The sequence below is a fragment of the Dicentrarchus labrax genome, unplaced genomic scaffold, assembly GCF_905237075.1.
Source record: "Dicentrarchus labrax unplaced genomic scaffold, dlabrax2021, whole genome shotgun sequence".
NCBI classification, from domain to species: domain Eukaryota; kingdom Metazoa; phylum Chordata; class Actinopteri; family Moronidae; genus Dicentrarchus; species Dicentrarchus labrax.
Window position 1 is genome coordinate 22,625,613 of NW_026136702.1, and position 19,674 is coordinate 22,645,286.

At 40.6% G+C, this 19,674-nt stretch overlaps 3 protein-coding genes across 6 annotated transcripts; 1 reads left to right on the forward strand and 2 right to left on the reverse strand.

The window, feature by feature from the left end:
- Positions 1–980: 980 nt before the first annotated feature.
- On the reverse strand, positions 981–6,698 carry cbr1 (carbonyl reductase 1). 2 transcript variants are annotated; one of them, XM_051380760.1, is made up of 7 exons: positions 6,566–6,698; positions 5,681–5,795; positions 4,135–4,304; positions 3,109–3,216; positions 2,465–2,673; positions 2,234–2,287; positions 981–1,813 (listed from the first exon to the last, which is right to left on the reverse strand). In XM_051380760.1, exons 2-7 carry the CDS (start codon positions 5,791–5,793, stop codon positions 1,640–1,642), a joined length of 828 nt encoding a protein of 275 aa, XP_051236720.1. In that variant the 5' UTR covers positions 5,794–5,795; positions 6,566–6,698; the 3' UTR covers positions 981–1,639. The 2 variants fall into 2 exon arrangements, with proteins under 2 accessions (XP_051236720.1, XP_051236729.1); XM_051380769.1 differs by lacking the exon at positions 6,566–6,698 and adding an exon at positions 6,280–6,423.
- On the forward strand, positions 6,589–13,137 carry setd4 (SET domain containing 4). 3 transcript variants are annotated; one of them, XM_051380477.1, is made up of 13 exons: positions 6,589–6,712; positions 7,281–7,385; positions 7,477–7,572; positions 7,888–7,925; positions 8,361–8,449; positions 8,768–9,004; positions 9,232–9,291; positions 10,021–10,150; positions 10,366–10,540; positions 11,502–11,580; positions 11,874–11,954; positions 12,095–12,218; positions 12,466–13,137. In XM_051380477.1, exons 1-13 carry the CDS (start codon positions 6,643–6,645, stop codon positions 12,631–12,633), a joined length of 1,452 nt encoding a protein of 483 aa, XP_051236437.1. In that variant the 5' UTR covers positions 6,589–6,642; the 3' UTR covers positions 12,634–13,137. The 3 variants fall into 3 exon arrangements, with proteins under 3 accessions (XP_051236437.1, XP_051236455.1, XP_051236445.1); XM_051380495.1 differs by having other exon boundaries at positions 6,638–6,774; XM_051380485.1 differs by having other exon boundaries at positions 6,691–6,791.
- Positions 12,983–19,633, reverse strand: cryzl1 (crystallin, zeta (quinone reductase)-like 1). The gene is given in 14 exon segments (XM_051380546.1): positions 12,983–13,945; positions 14,361–14,406; positions 14,494–14,599; positions 14,689–14,724; positions 14,726–14,802; positions 14,986–15,084; positions 15,492–15,512; positions 15,765–15,876; positions 16,095–16,228; positions 16,812–16,880; positions 18,093–18,137; positions 18,248–18,320; positions 18,915–18,992; positions 19,444–19,633. Coding segments are annotated over 14 exon segments (1,059 nt in total). The 5' UTR covers positions 19,510–19,633; the 3' UTR covers positions 12,983–13,848.
- Positions 19,634–19,674: the final 41 nt, after the last annotated feature.

The window sequence follows — 19,674 nt, forward strand, 5'->3', positions numbered from 1 at the left end:
AAAGTACAGATACAATCCTTAAAGGAATCAACAGAAATATAATTTCAAAAATATAAAACAGTTAGGACATGTTGTTTGTGCAGTCCTCAGTTTTGGACATATTTCAAAACTTTTTACTAAATTTCATCTCTAGAATCAAAACTGTGAATTGATTTAGGAAGCTTTTCAACAAACCTCTCAGGAGTTTTTGAAGTTTAACCCAAATTTACATCTAAAACCCTGTGACCCAGACACTGAGGGTAGGTGGAGGAGGAGGGGGAGAGGAAGCAGCAGCCTGGGTTTACAGTGCACTTATATCAGCCTCAATAAACCACTAACACACGTTGCTCATAAATAACTATTTTTTGTGTCATATGTCAGCTCTGTTAATATTTCTTCAGTGAGACTGACATTTATTGTTGACTGTGTGTGCACGTCGTTACATCTCTCCCCATAAATAGAATTATTAGGTGCATGCTACATTATTAAATGTTATACTGAACATCAAAGGCAACTTACATTTGATTTGACCTTTATATCTGTATTGTACTTATGGAAACTGAACACATCTGATCATTCACAGTGCACATATAACATCACATTTTGTGCTTTTCTCTTTCAATATTAAAGTCATTGAATTTATTTTCCTATAAAATTGCCACCTTGACCACCAGGTGTCACTGCATTTCTATGAATCTGTCCTTCACTTTGTTCTCTCCAAGTTTTATTCAGACCTTTCTTATGCCCACATTCTTTACATTACAATGATAAAGACTATAATAAGCTCCCAGAGTGTGGAAATTGCTTTGTGTTTGTCTTTGCCCTGATTGTTTGTCAGTGTCATATCCCAGCTGTGCTCAACCTCCCTGTAGCTAGTCCAATAAATCTGTGCTTCTCTATGTGCGTCACAATGTTATCATTTAAAAAAGTTGTGATGTATATTCAGATGTGATTTGTCACGCTCAAATTTTGTCCTTGTTAATTAACATTTTGACAAAGAATTTGGGATCTCGAAGTTCATTTATTGTTCACAGTTTCACAAGCAGAGTATTGTAGAAAAGCTTTTTATTTTCTTTGATTACACAACAATTAAGCTTCATCCAGTTAAGGCAAGTTTTTCTTTTTCCATGTAAAAAATATTTTAAAAAAAATGTACCACCGAAGGCAAAGTGAAAGTGGAGTTTTATCAAAACAACCCACCAGCAATAAGAATCAAAATCAGAATCAGAATCATAGCCAGCACTTCGGTAGATTCATGCATGATTATTGCTGCGTATGACAAGCAGACACACACACACACACACACACACACACACACACACACACACACACCACATGTCAGTGTTCCCTGGAATCATGTCAGTAATTTTAATGTTGTCTCCATCAGCTTTTGGTTTAACTGCTAAACTAAAACTGTTAAAAATCCAAAGAAAGTCCAGGCATGAGCTTATAAAGTATAAAGTCATTATGTGTAGGGTTAATGTTACTGTGTGTTACGTTAATGCTTGCAATAGTTTTCCGAGATTGATGCTTGTTTTCGCAATGTTTAATCAAACATGTTTCTTTTTGGAAATAAATTCTATTTTGAATGAATTTTTGACATTTTTGGCAATTTACTCTTTCATTGACTCACACACACAAACAGGTCATTTTAACCCTTTCACCATGGCTGAACTTCTTTATCGGAGACAAATTTCCCATGCGGATCTGTGGCTCCGGCAGGCAGCAGTGCCAGGTAGACTGGGGTGATAGCGCCCTCGTCTGGTGACTTTGGGGCTTTGTCCCCTGCCATGTCGGTGCGCACCCAGCCGGGACAGCAGGCGTTCAGCAAGATCTGTAGAAAAAATAATACATGCAATAAAAATGTGTGTTAGCAGTGAGGCTGGAAAAAAACAAAACTGACAAACAGATATTTAGGATTTATTGATTCGATAAAATCCAAATTTTTTTGATTCTGGTGACACTGTGTTGATGTTGAATTCACTTTAGGCAATGCAAATGTATTTCTATAGCATCTTTCAACAACCAGCCAATATGAAAAGACAAATAAATAGGATTTAAAAAGATTAAATCTAAGTAAAACTGATTAAAATAAGCTAAAATAGAATATAATGGTAGAATAAAAATGACAGTGCAGCTGCAGTGCAGAGCAAGATATGACAAAAATTATATTTTAACTACTATACTGAACAAAGTGGTTAAAAAGAAGAAGATTAAAGAAGATTGTTTTTGTTGATTAAAAGTTGCTATATACCCCGTCATTCCGTCTCTCCTTGGAAATGCGACGGGCCAGGATCATGGACAGGGTCTAAAGACACACACACAGACACACATGTGTATAATCAATGTCTCTATAAAAGGAAATATCTTATTAGAGAAGTATATAAATCAATACATCTCACCAAATTCCCTCTGCTTTTTCTACATTTTAAAACCTGCACAGATGAGATGACCCTAACCCTAAAAACAGACTGATGGGTCGTACCGTCAGTCCAGTCTTGGACACTCCATACGCTGTTTCAGGCCAGCCGCCCTGCTTGTGCTCGCCCTTCTTGGCCTTGTCGACGAATTGCTGCATCAGTCCCACCAGCTCCTCCTCCGTGATGTCCTCGCTGCGGAAACGCTGCTGCAACTCCGGGCTGCACTGGTTCAGAGTGCGGGAGCCGACGAAGCTGGAGACGTTCACCACGCGGCCTAAAATACAGCCCCGGAGGATGTTTATAGCTGTTAACTGCTTACAAACCTCTTTGTGTGACTCCGTCTCTCTCACTGCATGTCAAACTAATTTGTCACATTTTAGAAATGTCACAAAAGTTTCCTTGTCAGTTGGTTGTGTGTTTGTGTGTAATATTCTAATGATTTATAATGTTTTTAATGTGCCCACTGTGGTGAGATCAGGAGCTTTTGAAATATCTGACATTAAAATTAACCAAATTATGCTTGCCAGCAACACCATTCATCTTCTCAAAACTTAAATTTCTCTGAATCAAGACCAAACTCTTCAAATTGGAACACCAAGTAGAACAGTTTCTACTCAACTTTCTTTAAAAACAGTAAAGTAGGTTGAACTGAGCTGCTTATTAAGACAACAGGGGTAGACACAGACCTGGTCCAGTTCTGTGTCCTTACCTCCGGCTCTGATGATCGGCAGGAAGTGAGTCAACATGTCTCTGGTGGCGAAGAAGTTTGTCTTGAGGGTCACCTCTGCCTGGACGTCAAATGTAGCGGTGTCTGCCACTGAGAGAGAGGGAGCGAGAGAGAGAGAGAGAGAGAGAGAGAGAGAGAGAGAGAGAGAGAGAGAGAGAGAGAGAGAGAGAGAGATGAAATGATTGCTCAGTTTATCCAACGCTCATTTAAATAAGGGTCATATTCTAAATATTTATCTTTTTGTCTTTATAGTATATATATATATAGAGTTTGTTAATCCAGGCTTTTTGGCTGCAGTACTTGCTTTCATCTTTATTTAGATTTTTCTCATACTTTATTGTATTACCCAGCTATAAACCTGATTCTGATTATGTAATTTATTGTCTGAGCGACAATGAGCGAATCTGTCTATCAGTGATGAAAATGGCACAAATAATACATTCACAAACTCAAAAATGTCATGCGTAATTCACTGCACTGTTTGGGTGCAACGTGTGCTTTACATTTTGAGGCCTGTCTGCTCCTTTTTCAGTGTTCAACCAAACACAGAGAGCATACTCAGGCAACTGATGGAAGTTATTAAGGAGAGTTAAATCCTTTTTATTTAGTTTAATGCTTTGATGGCATTTTTATTATTGAGCATAGTATCCTGTGGAAGTACATGCAGTTTTCTATCAGATTAAAAATTCACACACACAGACACACAAATGTATATATTGTAGAGTATTGTTCTCTAAGATGGAGTCATTTCATGAATAATGATTGTAACAAATTAAAATCTCAATGTTAGAGATTGTAATTTTAGCCAAACTGCAATTATATATAACTATTATAATAGTAATAACTATGGGTCACATTGTGCTACTGTATGATATGAATGCCAATACTATAATAAGACAGAAGACTGATGCTGGTGCTAACTTTGTGGCAGTGTTGAATATGTAGAGTGGTAGTCTTATTTTGAGCGTGGTGTAATAGCTATTGATATATATATCGTTGCAATCCTACCTTTAAATGCTATGCCAGCGTTATTGACGAGGACGTCCACCCCTCCGTACTTCTCTTTAAAGTAAGCAGCAGCAGTAGTGATGCTGTTCAGGTCGTTGATGTCCAGCTGATGAAACATGGCCTTCAGTCCTTCTGAGGACAGAGACTCCACAGCCTCCTGACCACGGCCGCTGCAAAAAGAGCAAAACATTTCTATTTATTTTCACTTTATAACAGATCTGCTGGAGACACCTTGAGCCAATGCGACTACAGGCCCGAATAGGACTGCCCTAATGATCTTAAAGGCCCTCAAGATATATATTTTTGCCACCACTTTAACTCTGAGAGATGGACACTAATCTGCAAACAGTTATGGTTGACTCACATGAGATTGTTTTTTAAAAACACTGCAGCTGTCATTCATTCATTGCTGTATTGTTGTTTGGTATTGTTTCGTCTGTGGTGTGCTTTGTATTTTGTCCCTGTTTTTCTTCAGGAGCGTGCAGCCTGTCTTGCTGGAGATCTCTGACGGCAACCCGTAGGTCTCCCCACTGACTGGTTATTGACGTGGGCTCGGCCGGTGGAGTGTCGGCTGCTGGTTGGTTCTCCCTGTGACATCTGCAACATCCACCGGGTTTAAAACGTCGGGCCTCACAGCAGTCGAAGACAGAAAGACCTAGCAGCGGCATCGCTCTGTCCTCGGTCCGTAAAGAGAGAGTGTTTTTGTACGAGTGTTGCGGTTGGCGAGTTTGGGAATATCATATTCTATTTTTCTTTCTTATGGTTGTATATAGTGGGTGTTGTGTGGGGGGTGAACTGCCATTTTCTTTTGTACTGTTTTTCTCCTGTTTTGTTATTAGGTTAGGGAGTTAGTAAATGTCTTTTGTTTTACTCGTACGTTGAATAGGGATTAGTCAGCATTTTGTTTGAGAGAGTTAGATCTGTTTTGTTTGTTGTTTTGGCCTCGGTTCACCCTGAAGTTTGTTCCTGGTTTTTTGTTGCACTTCCACATTTGTAAATAAATCACTTCACTTGATTGTTAAATCCCTGTTCGTTTGTTGGTTTGGGGATCGGGACAGTATTATTTGGTTATTATTTTCTTACATGTATGTTGCTCCATCCCCCTAGACAGGGGCGTAACAATAATCTGCTGTTGTTTGTCTAAAAAAAACACTGGTAATAACTTAAGAGCTTGGAAAGCCTTTCCTTTTAAAACGAGGGTAATTATTGGGTCCATGGGTTCAAATAGACGACAGAGATAAAACAAAGATGAGATTCTTGTCAGTGACATGTTAGTGAAATTGTGTAATGATATATTGGGGCCTATTATAGTTGCAACTCTTTGCACCTTACCTACATATTTATATTTTTTTATCTTTTCTATCTAAGTATTCTATTCTATTGTTGTATTTTATTGTATTTTAATGTACCTGGCTGCTATGACGACCCAATTTCCCTCCAGGGATTAATAAAGTCTATCTATCTATCTATCTATCTATCTATCTATCTATCTATCTATCTATCTATCTATCATCCTGGTTCAGGTGCTACCAGGTGAGCTACCTACACATCTCTGGCGGTGAGGTAAACGTCTCCTTGGTACTGCTTGCAGAGAGCTCGGACGATGGCCAGGCCGATCCCCTTGTTACTGCCTGTTACCACGGCAACCTTGGTAGACATGTCTGCCCACACACAGAGAGAGAGAGAGAGAGAGAGAGAGAGAGGAGAGAGAGAGAGAGAGAGACATCAGTGTATGGACTCACACACAGGAGAAAGATGGACTCATAAATAAAGCACTAGCTACACACACACACACACACACACACACACACAGAGAGATTACAGGACACTTTCACAACCTAATGTAATGATGTTATCATCATGTGGGAGGAGATTGAAAACAGAGAGAATTTGTTGAGTCATGGTGACAATTGCAGGCAGAGAACAGAGAATTGTTCTTTAAATTGTCTGTAATCTACTAACAGTGGAAGGATGAAGCCAGTGGTTGTTGGACTCAGATACAATAAGTCTTAACTTAATGCTCCACACTGTCTTATGATGATGTTTTGATAGCTTTAAATTGTAAGATGATACACTTTATCAACAGTTTCAACTTAAAAGTGACAATTAAATCTTAAAGCCAAAAGAGAAAGTGCAGAGTCATACCATCAGCTCAGTTATGACCTTTAACCCTGAGGCAAACTGGTTTAACGTTACAAGCGTCCATGCAGTGAGACTGCAGCTACGAGGGAGTCACACCAACCGTTCCAGAGGACCTTTCGCCTGGTTTCAGATCAGTTTGTGCGTTACATAACCCTGACTGTTTAACGCAGGCGTACTGTGAGCAGCGTTCAAACAGCGCACATTAAACGGATTCAGATACAGAAATAACATTTGTACGCTAGCAAGCAGCTAACCGTGTAAGCAGGAGGTGAAGGGGGGGAGTTCTTACTTAAAGTTGTTGTTGCAGTGCCGAGAGGAGGTGCGGGGTTGAGGCTGCAGAGAGGAGTGAGGCGCTGCTGAAGGAAAATGGGAGAAAAGAGGGAGGAAAGCAGGGGTTGCGCGGCGCAGCGTCACTGCGCATACCCGGAAAAACAAGGTAACCACGTGGGTTTGACAACTACCGAAGGAGTCGCCGTCCGCGATCAAAATTTGACACATGTGAGGATAATATCTAGGTATTGTATTTGGTGTTTCAACTCTGTGTGTATGCCATTGATGGACAAATATTTTAACCTTTTTTTTAACTGTTGTGGCTCAGAAAGAACCACAGAGTTGAATTAACACTTCTCTAAAACGTGTCCAAACAAAAACTGATTATTATTAGAACCTTCATGAAGGTAGAAGGGAAGGATGTATTAGATTTGTATTGGACCTAATACACTGGCAGCTGTCCTGATGAAAAACAGCTTAAAACACACAAAAACACATTTATACGCACATGAGTGTAAGTGTGGGGTATGATCTTTATTGCACAAGAGAGGATCTTTGCTTTGGTGATATTTGTAGTTGTTATTTATGGATCAGAAGTTAAGCAAGTGAGGGGATTTATTTTAGCTTTACCACCTCAGAAAGTCACCAAATGTCACTTAGAGAGAAAGAGAGACACACTTTTGTTAAGGTTTATAAGTGTGTGTGTGTGTGTGTGTGTGTGTGTGTTTGTCCAGCACATAATGTCACAGGTCCAGCTGGAGTCATGAGGGGTGGCAGCCGTCGGTCTGGACGAGCTGCGAGGAAGAGGAGGAAAAAACAAGAAAGCATCGTCCAGACAGGTATAAACCAATTTACTGCTGTGCTTTCTAGAAAATGCTTCAGTGCTGAACGCTGCAGGTCCCACCTTCCTGTGTCTCTGTGTCTCTGCAGTCTCTCTGTGTCACCAGCCGCAGTATGTGAGGCTGATGAAGTTCCTTCACCAACGGGGATTCACCTCATCGCTGCTGCAGCCTGCCCTCTTCACTGGTACAGCTCTACCTACTCAGCCTCACCTCAGGGCTCCCATGTGATATATGTTTGTGTTAATGGGTTTGTTCACATATCCAGTATGTAGCTGTTAGATGTCTTGCTCAGAGACACCATCTGCATGAGATCTACATGGAGACACAGATTTAGCAGCCGTGGTTTTTAGTGCAGTGTGTATCCCATGATTGACAAACACAGCAGCCAATCTGCGTCTCCAGATTCTGCTCCTTTCACTGCTCCCTGTAATAATCGCATTGATGGATACATGTACAGACTTTAAAGTTTGGGTGTTTTTTATTGCTTCTTGTAATCCAGACACAGGCAGAGGACTGCAAGCTCTCAAGACCATTAAGGTAAATCTGCTAACACACATCAGTGCATGTGAATAACACAGTAATAACCTACGTAGCAGATAGTAATCACTTCATGTATGTCATAGAAAAACAAGTTAACGGTCACAGCATTACATTTTCTTCTTTTCTCTTTTATATTTTTCTCATTGTCAACAAATCACATGACAACCCTTTCCTAGGGTGTGTATGTGCACATATGTGTATCTATCACTATCTGCATGAGAACCAAAAAGCTTGAGACCAAATAATCTACTAAGAACTAAACTGACTGCAAAGACAGGTGATTAAAAATCTGATTCAGACACATCAAGTCAGTCAGTGATATAATAAATCAGCTGGTGTTTTGTTTTTGTTTTTTTCACTCATTATTTTTTATCTCTTGTGGTTTATGAGAGCTAAAGTCTTTCTCTTTGTGCGTCTGTGTTTTTCTGTCAGCCTGGTCAGCTGATCATTTCTCTGCCAGAGTCCTGTCTCCTCACTACCTCGACTGTCCTGGACAGCTACCTGGGACAGTATATCAAGAGGTAAACATGCACACGTTCATAGGACAGTATATCGAGAAGTAAACACATACACACACACACACACACATTTATATTCAAATGAAGCACAATGATCAGAATATGCATATATCAGATTTTCCATGGAATAACAAACTGTGAAATATAATGCAACCCATTACAACAGCCCTGCAATAACTAATACTTTAAAGGACCACTGTGTAGGATTTAGTGGTGAATATATACATATACATACAGACACACAGTCTATAGTTCTGAGGACAGAAGGTTCTGAGGACAGACTGGGATTGACCCAAACCATCATTATATTTGTCTCCCCAGCTGGAAGCCCCGCCTCTCTCCTCTGTTGGCGCTCTGTGTCTTCCTGGTGTGTGAGCGGCATCGAGGAGAGGCCTCTGATTGGTTCCCCTACATTGACGTGCTGCCCATGGCATACACCTGCCCGGCCTATTTCACAGATGAGGTCATGGCCGTTCTGCCTACCTGTGTGCGGAGACGGGCTGTAGAGCAGAGGGAGGCAGTGCGAGAAATCCACTCCTTAAATCAAGACTTTGTCAAGTGAGTCCAGCACACAGGACACTGAAGCAAGTTGGTCAGGTTACGTGTGAGGGTGTGCTCAGACCAGAACACTGCACATTGTGTAACATTACTTGACAGACCTGGTGTTTGAAATGCATCTCAATACATGTAATTCTACAGAAGACGCGAATAAAAGAAGTGACCCCATTGGTCTTCCTTTTGTAAACAATGTCAATAACATCCCATGTGGTTTATTATTGATCCAGATCCCTGCAGCCAATCTTGAGTCAGCCTGTGGAGGAGGTGTTGACATATGAAGCCTTGAGGTACACACACACACAGACACAGACACACAGACACACACACACACACACACACACACAGACACAGACACAGCACACACACACACACACACACACACACAGACACAGACACAGACACACACAGACGTAAAAGTAAAATATAAATATTTCCATAATCTTGATTTGATTTTTGTGGTTTAACATTTTAGTCAAATCCATTTTTGAGAATGTAAGACCTTTTCCCAGTGGTACTCGTCACCTGTTGCAAAAAAAATAAGTGGGAAAGATTTGCTGGACTGTCAGGGTTCCCACGTGTCCTGGGAATTTAGAAACCTATTTTCATGGAAACACCTGGAAATGAATTAAAATCCAGATATCCTGGAAATAATCTATGTTGACTGCAAAAAATTTGATAGAATTTTTCCTGTGCTGTGGCCAAATTAATGTTTTGTTTAGAGGAAAGCTGTAGTCAACAGACCTTTTTCACAGCAGCCATTTTCACATTAAATAGTAGCGTAATAAATAGTAATTAGGCATTCAAGTAAGCATATTGGCTCTGCTACCCTAAATTGATCAAAGCCATAATCGCTATCACTGGTTAACACCTGTGTTTACCCTACTATTTCATGTCAAAATGGCTGCTGTGAGTGAGTGCTGTTCTTTTCTGGAAAATGATTTCTGAAAAAGATTTGTGTGAACTCTGGGCTGTTCGTCTGTCAGGTTGCGTATTAATCTGTTACACTCCTCCGTCAGGTGGGCGTGGTGCAGTGTCAACACACGCTCTGTCTTCATGTCCCACCCATCCAACAGCTTCCTGCTTGGACAGGATGTTTATGCTTTAGCTCCATTTCTGGATCTGCTCAATCACCGGCCTGACGTGCAGGTAAACTGCGGTAAACACATAAACACTTAACTATATGAAAAAGCCCTCTGGAGATCCTGTAGATGCTGTGTATCACTGAGCGTGTATTTAATTCATAAATATAGAATATTTGACTTATTTTGCTCCCCAAGTTGAGTGTTATCTGATTGGACAGTTGGATGGATGGGAAAAAAAATCATAAAGCACTCACAAATCTCATCTCGTTCTCTCTCCAGGTAAAAGCTAGTTTCAACGATGTGACAAGATGTTATGAAATAAGGAGCGTCTCCGGGACACTCTGCTACCAGCAGGCCTTCATTAACTACGGTTCCCATGATAACCAGCGCCTGATGCTGGAGTACGGATTTGTCTCCCCCTGCAACCCCCACAGCGTGGTCTATGTGGATACAGGTGAACTGCAGTAGGAAATAGAAAGATACTCTTTGCCTATGAAGCATCTCCAGATTTACCGGAAGGTGAATTAACGTCTGTTGTCTCAGTTTACGTTGCTACAGTTGAAGCTCGTGGTATACTGTCTGTATATCTACATTTATTTGAGTCAAATAGAAATTTTTTATAATTTCAACATAAAGAGGAGGTATTGTTTCTAATATTTCATAATAATCAATATGTTTATTAGGGATGCACCAATACCACTTTTTTGAAACAAGTACTTACATTTGGGCACTTACTGGTAATGAGTACCAATGTGAGTACTACAATAATAGTTCTAACAATGACAATCAAATTAAACGTTGCTAATGTGCTAATGTTGTTGTAAAAGTTGCTTAAAATATCTGCTGACATTGCTTCTTCTCCATCCATAAATGGAGCCAGCTATGAGGCCACTGAGGTCCAGACCTCGGTAATTAGATCCAAAAAACAAAATTGAATATAACAAATTGCTGCTATATTAGTTTATAATCTTCTTATAATCTTTTTTTTTTTTAAGTGCATAGCAGCTGAACAGCTGTGTGCGCAATTCGTTGTATGTGACATACATGTAACGAGTTGCACATGTCCACTACAATCCTGTCATTCTGTTGGTGGGCGAGGGCGGTGTAACACGCAACACTTACCACAAGATCAGCCAAGAATGTTTGTTCCAAGATCTGAGCTCACAGATTATTAATCTACATGCATGTGGCCCAGTTACAGCAACAGCTTTACATAGCAACCTACCTTACTGCAGTCACACTGTCTGTTATCTGCTACCCCGACAGTGATACACTCACGATGTTCATGACCATGAAGGGTCGCATCAGTATGAGAGAGAAGTCAGGAGTAGTTTTATGATTACGAGTACATGAGCACAGTATCGGACCAGGTATCGGTGCAGCCCTAATGTTCGTGTGTCGCTGTGGTCCCTCAGGTGTCCTCACTGATGTTTTAAGAGGTGACAGGAGTTTGGATCAGAAGATCAAGTTTCTCAGAGAGAACAATTTCCTTCAGTAAGACATTTGCATTGTCATTGTTCCTTTCATGCATTAAATAGATTGTCTCTAAATACTGGTATATTAGATACAACTAGTTATTATTATTACATTGTTATCGAGGAAGCAGGAGGGGTGATGAAGGCATAGCTAATTTTTATTTTATTGTATTCTAAAATAGATTAATGGACACATCCAAATATATTTCTGCATTGCACTGAGATTAATTCTAACTAAAATAAGTCTAGAATCTGACGCATAAATTCTCCATCTTTTTTAATCTCATTGCTGTTTTTCTTCCTTCCTGTCAGTAATCTCACCGTGTCCAGTGAAGGTCCCAGTTGGAGGCTGCTGACGGCTCTCAGACTGTTGTCGCTGCCACAAACACTGTAGTAAGACCACACACACACACACATTAAAAGCTCCACTTGCTCTAAAATCAACTTTTCTGTCCTTTTGAATTGGCCAGTTTATCAGTGTTGACAGCGTAATTGGATATAAATGATTTATTAGATGTGTGTTCATTTTACAGTCACCAGTGGAAGGCAGTGTTGCTCGGCCAGGTGGTGTGTGAAGACAGAGAGGAGTGGAGCATCCAGACGGCTAAGACTCTCTGTCAGCGACTACTACAAGACACACACACAGCTCTGGAGAAGGTGTGCGTTCACACACACACACACACACACACACACACACACACACACACACACACACACACACACACACACACACACACACACACACACACACACACACACACACACACACACACACACACACACACACACACACACACACACACACACACACACACACACACACACTCTCCACCAAGTATCGACTCACTTTCCACTGATTGCAACAGTGATTTATTTATTTTTTTTTTTACACGCTGTGTGTTAGATCTCCCACCTCTTGCAGCAGTGTGACCAGCCAGTCAGGGAGCAGCTACATGTGGCCATGTCACTGCGACAGGAGGAGAGGTGCATCCTGGGAAGCTGTCTTGAGGCACTGGGAGACAAGCTGAGACAACCAGAAAAACTGTCGTCAAGTCAAAGAGACGCAAGCTGACATCTGATGAGGCTGAACTGGTGATGCTGGACCTTCTCCATGTTCCTGTTCTGCTTGTCCACCAGTGCGGCTGACAGCAGGATTGCCAGATGTTCTGTAACCACAGGGTCACAGGTTTGATTCCAGGTGTGCTGAAAGAGGGTCTGTCCTGTTCTGATGGTCCTGGGCAAGACGGCGAGGCTCTCATCAGCACCATCATTTGAGCCAAGAAAAGGTCAAAGATACAGTGCACTAAAATGACTGTAAGCACAGTATTCTCATAACCTTCTGGACTCATGTAAGAGAGAACTGTGAGGAAAACAACTCATTAGAACCGGCAGGGACGAATGAGTCAATAAGGACGGACAAATCCTCTTAGTCTTATTTTATTTCCTGATTAGACAAAGACAAAAACTGCAACATTACACAACATGTTTTATGGAAACCACATGAATTGCAATTCCTGGTTGGACTGCAATTTGGATGTTTTATAAGCAAAACATAAAATGTTGAAAAGATCAAGAATTGCAGTCATACTTTTTTTTTTAAAAATGTGAATTTACTGGGTCAAATGAAACTTTGTGGGTTTTCAAAGAAACATAAGCTACATTCACACTGTAAGCCTTGGCGTTCAATTCTGTTTGGCTGTTTGTTTGTTAAACGTGGCCCATATCAGATTTCAGTGTGAACAGGTCCTGAAGTGACCCGCCTGGCAGAGTTCCATAGAGCTCACTGGAATTCTGATAAGACTGTTAACACTGCAAAATAACAGACCTGTATCTGATTTGGACAACATATGAGAGTGAAACAAATCAGAATTTGTTCACGCTGAAAAAAAACAAGAAAAAACAGATCTGAGTCACATAAAAAGAAAATCTGATTTGGGTCCCTTGTGCCTGCAGTATGAATGCAGCCGTAAAGTAACAAAGACCAGACAGCCTTTACTGTGGGTGGCAGTCACATAGAATGAAGCCACATGAAATCATACTCATATTCAGAAGTTAGATATAAAATTTCAAAACTGTGTCTGAATGTGGTGAGAGCTGTCTGTGTGGAGGAAACACTCTTTCCTCAGAACCAGAAGAAAATTGATTCTTCCCGCAGCTTAAAGTCAAGCAGGTTAAGCTGGAGCTGCAGGCTCTAACCTCAGGTGTTAATATGAGTGTGTTCCTCTCTGTTGGCTCAGAAACAGGTTCATCATGTCTTCCTGCTTCTATTAATGTCTCAGTGCTTTGGTCAGAGTTGAACAATCGCCTTTTTCTTCTGGTGACGCTGGACGGTCTCCATGGCAACTGTGGCTTCATAGAGAGGGACCGGCTCCTCAGGCTGAGGTCTGCAGAGACAGATTGAAACCAGACAGACCAATAGATTACGTTTGATTTAGTTATATTCCTCTACTTATTTGGTGCAGTTTTGGTGGAGTTAATATTACTGAAACAAGTAAGAAATTCTACAGTGACAAATGTATGTAATGATCCCAAATCTATATCAAGGAACCACTTCTAGATGAGTATGTAGGACCAAATTGGTCCAGTAGGTGTCACCTCATTAATATTATAATTAATAAAGGTAGAAACTTTCCCACAGGAAACAGGTGCTGCTGGACAGAGGACACTAGGCCACACTGCAGGTGGACTGTGTTGTTGTATTAGTGGACTCTTTGGCTATATGGAGATTTATGGACAATAGTTATGGAGTCTTACAGTAATGCATTGTTTGACCTTACTGGGTGTCTGTGTTTGAGTTACCTGAGTACTCCAGTTGACATCTTCTCCACAATGTCCTTCAGAATATCTGACAGGGCTGTTAAGGAGGGAGTGTGTGTGTGTGTGCCTGATCATGTGCATATGTTTTATATTACACAGTGTGAGTACAGGATACGGAGGTATCTTCCTTGCTGCGCTGACGAAGCCATCCAGACTTCTTGGTTGAGGAAAGTCACAGAGGCTGATTTTAAGTGCAGCAGTCTGCAATCTGGAGGATCCAGCTGTAAAGATACAAAAATATATTATGTGATATATATCCTGTTCATCTTTTAACTGTATGATGCAGCTTTTATGTGTGACGCTGACTCACCTGCAGGTCTTTATGGGATGTGACCCAGTGACCCCCCCACTCCCAGCACGCTGATGATGTCATGTTTGTGTGGGAGGAGCTTCGTGTCCTCTGACTCCTCCTCGTGTAGACGCACTACACACAAACACACAGCGATATGTTCTGGAGTCATGATGCTGAGTTCAAGGTTGTGTAGTTGAAATCTTAAGAGAATCTGGGATGATCTACAGGACAAGTCAGAAGCCCGAGAGCACTCTGTGTCCATTTTTACAATCCCACACACATTCATCAGTGTGAATCAGACACAAATGTGTTTACCTCCAGAGTCTATGACTATATCCACTCCCAGTCCTCCTGTCTCCTCTAAAACCACCGGCAGCAGGTCTGATGAGCCGTTATACACCGGAATAACCTTGGCTTTACACACAAAGACACAGCAACATGGTATCATGAGTCTGTCTGGTCTATAATACATTTGACAAGTGAACCAGTCTCAATGCCAGTTTGCAACTCTACTCCTCTCAGTACAAATATATTGTTGCAGTGGCTGCAGTTTTGATATTATCCACATGGTGGCAGCAGCTTTTACACCAAGAATTTGGTTTTTCAAATTCAACCTCCCTTTTAAAACATTTGCTTAAGGACTTCTTTCTTTGAGTTACATGACTCAAATGAATGTTATCTCTGTGACTAAAATTTAGTAGGAAAACAAACGCCTACAGCTCATATGGGTAGATCCAACAGCTATTTACTGCAGGTGTGAGACGACAAGCAAGGAACAAAGCATGTAAGTCAGTTAGAAAGGCAGAAAGAAAAGATCTCACCTACTAAAGGATCCTGAACACCTGAGGAGAATATGAGGGGGAGGCAAGAAAAGGAGAAAAGAACAGAAGAAGACAGGAAAAATTAGCTAAGATAAAAAAAAGAAAGGGTGGAGGAGCAAAAGAGCATGAAAAGAAGATGAAAAGAATTGTTGATTTAGCAGAAAATGAATTTGAAAACATTGTACAGACACTGTACATTATTGACACTTATGGATTTTTTTATAAGCTTTTAAAAATTAAACTACAGACATCCCAAAGTTGGCCTGTACATGCCTACGCTGGGTCGAAGCTGCTCCAGGAATGTGTGCTTTTGCGGCGAGTGTGACGTCGTCAGAACCTTCACTCCATGGTAACAAGCCAACTGGATGCACATGAGCCCGAAAGACTGAGGACGGAGGAGGAGACAGGAACATCACGCATAGATTCATTTTCATACAAAGCTGAAATATTTGTTTGTCTTAATAAGATAGTTTTAAAAGTAGAGAACGATATGAAACAAGACCGTCCTGGATGAAGGTTGCAGTTACATGGTGAGTGTGTTTCACCGCTATGCCACCAAGACGTCAAATTATTATTATTTTTTTTTTTTTTTTTTTTACATACGCTGGCTCCGTCCATGACCAGGAGAGTGTGTCCGGCTGCCATGCGAGCGTGTGTGTGTAGAGCAGTGTAAGCACAGAGGCCGTCACGCAACGCTCCCGCAACACACACCGAGCTGAGCTTCTCTGGCTTCTGAACTGGAGAACAGAAACAGAAACACGTTTTATCAGTTTTACAGATTTCATTATGCCCTGATGACCTCACAATTTCAAGCTTTGAGGGAGCTGATTTCAGATGATTTTCCAACCTCCTACAAGGACAGAGTGTTCTCTCCGTTCTCGTGCAAGGCTTGAAAATGAGTTCAGACAGAAAGTACATGTGACAGAGGGGCACTTAAGGTGCTTTTACACTATTCTTCTTTTTTCTGTCAGACTGCCAGCGCCACGTAATTTTAGTTTTTGAAGGTGCAGATAACAGAGAAGAGTCATTTCAGAAAACCACAGTGCCTGCTGTGTGTCAGGGCAGAGTGGAGAGAACAGTTTGACCTTTTACATGAGGGGAAGTGACCTTGACTGACTCACACAGACCATAGAGCAGGATGTTATTGAGTCAAGGAATAAAGATGAAAATGACTTTTATTAGAAAACAATACTATGTGTGGGCCGACTGCGTTATAAGAACATGTGTTTGATGACAATGGAAGCTGATCGCTGGGGGAAAAAAGTGTATATTATGAGTGAGTGAGGGTGTGTGTGTGTGTGAGGGTGAACATTATACTACCTAAATAGTGTTCATCTATGTCAATGACATCACAGAGTCCAGAGCAGGGAGAGTCCAAAGGCAGAATACCTGGAAAAGGAGGACAGTCTTCTTAACATATACATATAACATGTTATGAGTAAAGGTTAGGGACAGACCGATTAAATAATCGGATTTTCAGCATATTTCTGATTATCTGAATTGTTTATTTAATCCATTTTCCAATAATAAGAATTATTTTAAAATGTACTACTGTGGCTGTTTTAACCGCCACTCTGTCTGCAGCCACTACTTTGTAGTCTCACTCAATGTCCCGCCCACAGCACTAAGTACAAGTGCCTCAAAATTGTACTTAGGTACAGTACTTGAGTAAATGTACTTAGTTACACTACACTCTAAATTTTGACACTAATGACATGCGAATGTACACTGGTTCCAAATCAGGGCTGCGCGATATGGTGAAAAACATCATTTTGTGATTATTCCGACGGATGCTGTGATTGTGATAGGATTCATCATTAATGTGGGAATCACTATTTATTTTTGCACCAAAAAAAACAACAATTAAAAGCACGATTATGTAGAATTTCTGGGTGTGAGTACCAATGTGTCTGTCAATCTTAAGATTTGTAGACCTCTGCAGCACTACAGTACTACATTATAATGCTGTTTGGTCACATATTTTACCTTAATCAAAACATTGCAGCTTCTGTGATATGCATATTGCATATTGCACATGGCCATATTGCAATTTCAAATATATTTTGATTAGTGTGCAGCCCTATTCCAAATATTGGTTTCTTTGATTACTAATAATTGGTTATCTGTATCAGCTTTGAAAAAACATAGTCGATACCTAATAAGGGAAATATGGACACCAATAATACTGTAATTACACATGTTACAATATGAAATATGCATTTAAAATCCTGAGATAGAAAGGCAAACTCATATTAGTCCTATGAGTCAAGAGGACTTTTTTTGTTTAGCAAAAATATAATCTAACAATGTAAAATGAAGTTATTCATTTGGATGTGAGAGCTGGGACTTACAATCTAGATTTGGAAATGTTTTCACAATACAATGACATGAAGAGGAAACAAATGACCCAGCTCTAGTTCTAGTGATTAGTTATGAAATATGAACACATTTTCAGAATGATGCACCCCTAAATAACAACCCTTATCCCACAAATTCCAGTTGTGGTCTCCAGTGTGCACACAGTTAATATATCTTCTATCTTTCACAAACTTATCGTAGTCAGAGGGCATCTCCTAGATCAGATTAAAAAAGAAAGCCTACCTACAACCTCATCCTCTGGCTGGAAGAAAGACACCTTGTCGCCCACTGCAGGAAAAAAACACAAACACACTGGTTAAACTGGTGCTGACTAAGGTCTAATCACACTAATTGCATGTAGTCCTTTTAAACGAGTGTAAACTGTGTGTGTTTACAACCTTGCAGGACGACCCCAGCCACCTCTCTGCCAACAGGAATTAAGTCTTTCTGGATCCCCACGTCACCAAGCAACTGGAGCAGAGGACAGATGAGCAGAGAGAGTCAGACAGTGCAGGCCTGAGGCTGGACGTAGGGACACACAGTATATGTCTACAATGATGATTTTAAAATGCATCAACCATTACAGCTTTCAATAATGCACTTACAAGTTCCATTTAAGTGATTGTAAAATATGAATCAAAAGTTAAAAGTTAACTTTGAGTGGTTGAACATCTTTGATTTAATTAGACTTTTCCCTATTATCTTGTATTTAACTATTTATTGCTGTTGCAATGGCTCTTGTTATCCCTTTTAGGATATGTGAACAGTTTATCTAGAATACAGTTTTGCACCATGTATTTGTATTAGTAGCTTTCTTTTTTGTACTCATAATTTTATTACTCAGAGTGTAATATGTCCGTTATCATGTGTCCAGAGTGCACAGCTGGATCCTGTACATGAAAAGGTTGATTAATAGGTGACTCTTGAATACAAGCAACAAAAGAAAGTGAAGATTTTCCTATTTTGTCCTGGACTGCAACTCCCTGTTCTTCTGTCCGATTATTTTCCAATACGTTACCAGCTGTGTGCTCGCATCAATTTTGACATTGTGTTTGACTGAAGTACCTTGAGGTCCAGGGCGCTGAGTCCACATGCCTTTACCTGAACTCTAACCAGGTGGCTGCCCAAAACATCTGGAAGACTCTGGAGGGAAGCAAATAGACACAAACTGTCACACAGAGAGCCATAGACACAGACACTTAAAACATTTTGCATCCTAACTAACACACAGACTTTTAGATGTCTGAATAAAGAAACAGGCACAAAGACAGTAAGGTATATACTGTGGCAATCAGCACCTTCCCGTCCTAATACACTTCCTATATTATTATTATACCAATTAGTGACTGATGTGATCAAGATTTCTGGATTCTGGAAAATGACAATCTATACATCACTAATCTAACCCATGCTGATTCTTTCTCAGATTCCCAATGTGCTAGGCTCAGATGTGGGTTTTTGAAGTTGTGTTAAGATGCTGGATAAATCTCCTCTGTGCTACACTCAGTGTGCAGCAGTGATGTCTGCAGGTGGGGACATCATAATAATGGTTTATAATGACAGTCAGACCCTGAAAGACCAGAACCACGCTCACCGTTTCCTGGATAACGAACTTGGGCTCAGCATCAGTCACCCCGGCTCGGCAGTACAAACCTTTCATACTTCAGTTAATGCAGAGAGGAAGCTACAAGAGGCTAAGATATTAAACTCCTTTTTCCCTCTCTCTAGTAAAACCACCAACTCTGCTGCTACACTGACTAGCTTGAGTCAGCTGACCTCTTCCTCTTCTTCTTCTGGGTTTACAATTTGTGCTTGTGCTGTTAAT

What these genes read in the sequence shown, in the direction of transcription:
- cbr1 (XM_051380760.1), bottom strand. Translation starts at nt 5,793, where the DNA reads ATGTCTACCAAGGTTGCCGTGGTAACAGGCAGTAACAAGGGGATCGGC. An exon ending in CGCTGGCATAGCATTTAAAG is followed by an intron (nt 3,217 to 4,134) that starts GTAGGATTGCAA and finishes CCTCTCTCTCAG; the next exon opens with TGGCAGACACCGCTACATTT. An exon ending in AGGAGAGACGGAATGACGGG is followed by an intron (nt 1,814 to 2,233) that starts GTATATAGCAAC and finishes TTTTTTCTACAG; the next exon opens with ATCTTGCTGAACGCCTGCTG.
- setd4 (XM_051380477.1), top strand. Translation starts at nt 6,643, where the DNA reads ATGGGAGAAAAGAGGGAGGAAAGCAGGGGTTGCGCGGCGCAGCGTCAC. An exon ending in ATCACCGGCCTGACGTGCAG is followed by an intron (nt 10,151 to 10,365) that starts GTAAACTGCGGT and finishes TTCTCTCTCCAG; the next exon opens with GTAAAAGCTAGTTTCAACGA. An exon ending in CGTGGTCTATGTGGATACAG is followed by an intron (nt 10,541 to 11,501) that starts GTGAACTGCAGT and finishes GTGGTCCCTCAG; the next exon opens with GTGTCCTCACTGATGTTTTA.